Below are 6,180 nucleotides of genomic sequence, written 5' to 3'. Positions count from 1 at the left end.
AGAGCACCAGCTACCTGTTTCAGAGAAGATGAGAACAATTTCAGTTAGCATCTGCAGAGGATAAGGAAGTGAGATTAGTCAGAGGCCGTTCAGAATGGATGGCCAAACTCAAGGAGCCAAGTACCAAAGCCCACTCAGCAGTACTGGACATTTAAAGAGGAGTTGACTTGTACAGATGGATTGTTGTTCAAAAGTACAAAACTGGTAGTGACAAACAAAATGAGACGTGAAATGCTACAAGGAATCCATGAAGCACACATGGGTATTGTAAAGTGTAGAGATGTTTTGTTCTTGCCTGGGATGGCAAAGAAAATTGAGGATGTTGTCAGCAAATGTGACATCTGCAATAAGCACAAAAACAGCAATCCAGAGGGAGCATGGTCAAAGGTATGAATGGATTTGTTTCACTACGGAGATGCTAAGTATCTTCTGTGTGTGGATTACTATTCCAAATACCCTGAAATTGCAATGTTAAGTGATACAGGGTATCAGATGAACTTTTTTCAGATAATGTTAGACAGCTTGAAGTGTTGAAATGCAAGTGTTTGCAGCCACCTGGGAGTTCAACCATACTACTTCAAGCCCTGGATTTCCACAGTCAAATGGTCAAGCAGAGAGATCAGTACAAACGATAAAAAATCTGTTGAAGAAAGCACAAGACAGAAACGGAGATCCATACATGCTCTCTTAGAGTACAAAAACACAGCACTGGATGGAGTAGGTTTTTCGCCTGCACAGTTACTCATGGGAAGCGATCTAACATCAAAGATACCAGTGTCAAAGAAACTACTCAAACCAAGAGTCAGACAATACCACTATTTTGATCATGGGACAAGAAAACTACCTGAAATGAAGAAAGGAGAAAAAGTGAGAATTAAACAGGAAAAAAATGGCAACCTGATGTGATACTTCATAAACACGAACAACTGAGGTCTTACCTTGTACAAATGCCAGACACTAAACGTTTCCTTCAACTCAAACTGAAACTGTTGAGGACTTACCTGTTGTTTCACCAAATGTAGAATTGAAATCAGAGCAGTAAAACAACATGGACAATAAAGCCAGTGCAAGTTCTTCAGCTGCTGTGAATGTACAGAATACAGCAGAAATGGAGAGTTTCGCCCAATGAGTAATAAGAGAGTGTTAAGATTTGGTAGACCAATCAGAGTGCCTAGGAGTTACTGTAAATGGAAGTCATAAGAGTAACTATCTTATTATGTACTAATAATGTTAAGTAAAGTGAAAAAAGATAAACAAGCAAAGGTGTTGTTTTGTTGTTGTTGTTTTTTTTAAAAAGGAGATCTTGTATCATGTTGTATATGTTATGTTGTAATATTGGAGTGAACACTGTGAGGCGCTACTGCACTACTGTCTTGATAGGAGTACAACACACAAGTAAAAGATCATCAGTTCGACAACATGCACACTTTTATTATTATATACATGAAAACAACCTAAAAAACATATTGTATGGTTCAGATCTGTGGTTTTGACCTGGAACATCAACACTGGCATAGAGACCAATGACGTTCCTCTGTTTTGAAGATTACAACCAGCCTCATGAACACACACTGCAATCAAAATATATTTATACAAAAATATTCACAAAAGCACTCTCTGCAGTGCTCGAGAAATAATAATTTTGTACTTTTTTTTTTTTTTTTTTAAAGAATAGCTGTAGGTTGCTTAAAAACTGTGAACAATATTACAGGCAAAAAGTTCTCATAAGTTCTCTATATGAATACCCGAATAGTGTCTCATAAGAAAACATTTAGAAGGTTATGTCTTAAATTTTCATAAATAAGTCTCATTTTCATGTGTAATTTTAAAATAAATTTGTGTTAACCTGACAATTTATTTATTGCTTGGGGAGGAGTTAAAATTTACTCAACAAAGACACTCAACATATTTGAAAAACGTAATGTACATAATGTAGTTGGTATGAGTGAAGTACTTGACATACTTAAAATTTGACATGAGTAATGTGGTTTTATTCACTGGAGAGTTATTGAACATGAGTAACATAACAGACATGAGTAGCGTAATTGACATTCATGAGCTTTGAGTAACAAAGCTGTCATTGACATGAGAAACATTGTTGATGTGAGTAATGTAGTTGACATAAGCAATGCAGTAAACACACATATTGTAGTTGAGTAAAATAGTTCATATGCTTAACATAGTTGATTGAATATTTAAAAGCAGAATAGTATCATTATAACAAACATTACATTACTCATATATACATTCAATTTTTACAAGAATCATAGTACACAGGATAATGGTATTATGTTATACATATTCATAAAATAGCTCTCACTTCACCTGGGGAAGCACTGCTATGAAAGCCGCCAAGGTTCACACTTCAAGGGAAATCCCTCTGGAAGTCAGTCATTTTATCAAAATCAAAATCAGTCACTTCACCCAGGGAAGCACAGATATGAAAGCCTCTGTAAACTGGGATTATGAAAAATATATCGTAATACCATATTAAATTAATTTGAATTGTTCTAACCTTTCATTAATAATAAGGTTAATACTAATATTAACCATATTGGGGGGGATAACTTTTTTGATGTATGCATGTATTGAAATAAATGGACTGGGAAGTCTAGAAGTATTGGTGTAAAAAGTAGGGATGCACCGAAATGAAAATTCTTGGCCGAAGCCGAAACAGAATATAATAAAAAAGCTTGGCCAAAGGCTGAATATCGAACATGTGTTTTTTGCATTTTTCCATTTATTTTACCATTTTTTTCACCATTGCATACATTAAATAGTCAAAATGTGCTTTTTTACTATTTTGTCTTGCTTTAAAAAAAAATTATAAATTACAAAAACTTTTTAATTTGAGTAAAAAAAAAATATTTTGATGTGGTCATCTTTGAGCCCCTTGAATAGCCGATGTTAGGCCTGTAACTGACGGTTTAGACATTAATGGCTGTATGTTGAGTTATTTTGAAGGGACAGCAAATTTACACTGTTACACAAGCTGTACACTCACTACTTTACATTGTAGCAAAGTGTCATTTCTTCAGTGTTGTCACATGAAATGATAATCAAAAATATTTGAGGGGTGTACTCACTTTTGTGAGATACTGTGTGTGTGTGTGTGTGTAATATATAATAATAATAATAATAATAATAATAATAATAATAATAATAATAATAATAAATAATATATAATAAGGCAGATGCAAGCGCAGGGTGAACAGTGTTTATTTTGAAGACAGACAGGCAGACAAATCCAAAACGTGATCCAAAATGTAACTCAAACAGGCAAGAGGTCAGGCGATTGGCAAACAGGTATACACGGGGCTAGGCAGGAATCTAGGTTGATAACCAAAACAAGAAACAAACTATGATGATTAACTGGAAGCGGATATCTAGCACGAACTGACTATGACTATGACTATCACTATCACTATGACACGAATCACACTAACGCTAAACATTCACTTCGTATTACTACTTACTACTTAATCTTCCGCGTTGTGTGCTGGGAAGCGCGCGGTATATATGCGGACATGATTACCCTCGCAGCTGCTAACAGCTGAGGGTAATCCGGACACACGTGACTTCCCAGCCAATGACGGAACAGGGAGGACACATGACAGACATAAACAAAACCCACGTGTCCCGATGTCCCTACGGTCAACAGCGGAAAAGCAGGTGCTTGCGCATTCGCGCTTCGAGCACGCTGCTTCAAGGGGGAATCGTGAAAGACCCCCCCCCAAAGGCACTGCTCCCAGAGTGCCATGAGTCTTCCCACTTCATTGGCGGCCCTGCCCCCTGGGCTGAATGTCCCGAGCAGAGCCAGGAAACGACAGTGTTCTTGCTGGCGTAGCGAAGCAGAGCGACGACCTCAGCTGAACAGGGAAGCAGAGCGACGACCTCAGCTGGACAGGGAGGCTGAGCGACGACCTCAGCTGGACAGGGAAACAGAGTACTGTACTCAGCGGAGCAGGGCGACATCCTCGTCGGAGCCTGAAAGCGGAGCGACGTCCCCAGCTGAACTGGAACGCAGAGCGAAGTCCCCTGTAAGGCCAGGGAGAGGAGCGTGGGTCTCCGTGCGGCCAGGGAGAGGAGCGTGGGTCTCCGTGCGGCCAGGGAGAGGAGCGTGGGTCTCCGTGCGGCCAGGGAGAGGAGCGTGGGTCTCCGTGCGGCCAGGGAGAGGAGCGTGGGTCTCCGTGCGGCCAGGGAGAGGAGCGTGGGTCTCCGTGCGGCCAGGGAGAGGAGCGTGGGTCTCCGTGCGGCCAGGGAGAGGAGCGTGGGTCTCCGTGCGGCCAGGGAGAGGAGCGTGGGTCTCCGTGCGGCCAGGGAGAGGAGCGTGGGTCTCCGTGCGGCCAGGGAGAGGAGCGTGGGTCTCCTCGACGCAGAAGGGGGGAACGATATCTGCCATGGAGCAGGATGACTGAGCGGCGTCCTCAGCTGAACAGGCGGGCTGAGGCTCTGAGGTCACTAGGTGAACCTTGGGCATGGGCTGAGCTTGGCTGTGCGAGTCAGCAGCCTGTGGCGTGAGCAGAGCTTGGCTGTGCGAGTCAGCAGCCTGTGGCGTGAGCAGAGCTTGGCTGGGTGTGTCAGCAGGCTTGAACGGGAGCTCAGGGACTGGAGGCTGGACCTGGAGCTCAGGGACGTGAGACTTGACCTGGAGCTCAGGGACGTGAGACTTGACCTGGAGCTCAGGGACGTGAGACTTGACCTGGAGCTCAGGGACGTGAGACTTGACCTGGAGCTCAGGGACGTGAGACTTGACCTGGAGCTCAGGGACGTGAGACTTGACCTGGAGCTCAGGGACGTGAGACTTGACCTGGAGCTCAGGGACGTGAGACTTGACCTGGAGCTCAGGGACGTGAGACTTGACCTGGAGCTCAGGGACGTGAGACTTGACCTGGAGCTCAGGGACGTGAGACTTGACCTGGAGCTCAGGGACGTGAGACTTGACCTGGAGCTCAGGGACGTGAGACTTGACCTGGAGCTCAGGGACGTGAGACTTGACCTGGAGCTCAGGGACGTGAGACTTGACTGGGACTTGGACATCAGGGACATGAGACTTGACTGGGACTTGGACTTTCCTGACTGGAGGCTTGGCTTGGATCTCAGGGTTGAGCTCTGTATGACGTTGCCTGTAGTAGTGGGTAAACAGCAGGGCAGGTTCGCCTTCCAGACTTACCCCCCTGAGAAGTTGTTCTAGCTCCTCCTTCGCCTCCGGACTCCCGAATAGCAACATGAAATCCCCCCACAAACTGTTCTACACCGTCCAGGTTCCTACAGTGCTTCTCCAGTTTGAGCTGCACCCATTGACGGGCCGGTCCAAAGAACCGGGACCACATAAATCGGAGCCATTGCTTCTCCTCTGGCTTAGGGTCTAACAGGCTGGCGAAGTAGTATTGACAGTCTACCAGGAAATACTCTGGGGCACCGAAAAATCCGTCAAATGGGTCCGGAAGCTCCATAAATGTCCATTGTGGGAAGTGGACAGAGTCCTTAGCAGGGACGGTTGGCGTCGACTTCCGGGTTCCACGTCTCCTCCGTTCTCCTGCTGCATCCATGTTTCAGCGGAAGATTCTGTCACACATCATGATGGAGCAGAGATAAGGCGGATGCAAGCGCAGGGTGAACAGTGTTTATTTTGAAGACAGACAGGCAGACAAATCCAAAACGTGATCCAAGACATAATTCATAAACAGGCAAGAGGTCAGGCGATTGGCAAACAGGTATACACAGGGCTAGGCAGGAATCTAGGTCGATGACTATGACTATGACTATGACTATGACTATGACTATGACTATGACATACACTTCGTATTTCGTATTACTTACTACGACATACACTTCGTACTTCGTATTTCGTATTACTTACTACTTACTTAATCTTCCGCGTTGTGTGCTGGGAAGCGCGCTGTATATATGCGGACATGATTACCCTCGCAACTGCTAACAGCTGAGGGTAATCCGGACACACGTGACTTCCCAGCCAATGACGAAACAGGGAGGAGACATGACAAACATAAACAAAACCCACGTGTCCCGATGTCCCTACAGTCACAGCGGAAAAGCAGCGTGCTCGCGCATTCGCGCTTCGAGCACGCTGCTTCAAGGGGGAATCGTGACAGTAGTGTATTTTTGTAGGTTTGATAGTTTTGAAAGTAACTTAAGTAAAGCAATCAGTATTGTAAT

At 44.2% G+C, this 6,180-nt stretch overlaps 1 protein-coding gene across 1 annotated transcript; it reads right to left on the bottom strand.

Annotated features, from left to right (window-relative positions):
- Nucleotides 1–3,202: 3,202 nt before the first annotated feature.
- Nucleotides 3,203–5,977, bottom strand: LOC128634050 (MAGE-like protein 2). The gene is made up of 2 exons (XM_053683957.1): nucleotides 5,871–5,977; nucleotides 3,203–5,568 (listed from the first exon to the last, which is right to left on the bottom strand). Exon 2 carries the CDS (start codon nucleotides 5,228–5,230, stop codon nucleotides 3,956–3,958), a length of 1,275 nt encoding a protein of 424 aa, XP_053539932.1. The 5' UTR covers nucleotides 5,231–5,568; nucleotides 5,871–5,977; the 3' UTR covers nucleotides 3,203–3,955.
- Between the last annotated feature and the right edge of the window lie 203 nt (nucleotides 5,978–6,180).

Source organism: Ictalurus punctatus, chromosome 12 (genome assembly GCF_001660625.3).
Source record: "Ictalurus punctatus breed USDA103 chromosome 12, Coco_2.0, whole genome shotgun sequence".
Lineage (NCBI taxonomy): Eukaryota > Metazoa > Chordata > Actinopteri > Siluriformes > Ictaluridae > Ictalurus > Ictalurus punctatus.
The sequence above is the reverse complement of the archived record's forward strand: the minus strand, read 5'-3'. Positions and strand labels throughout refer to the sequence as shown.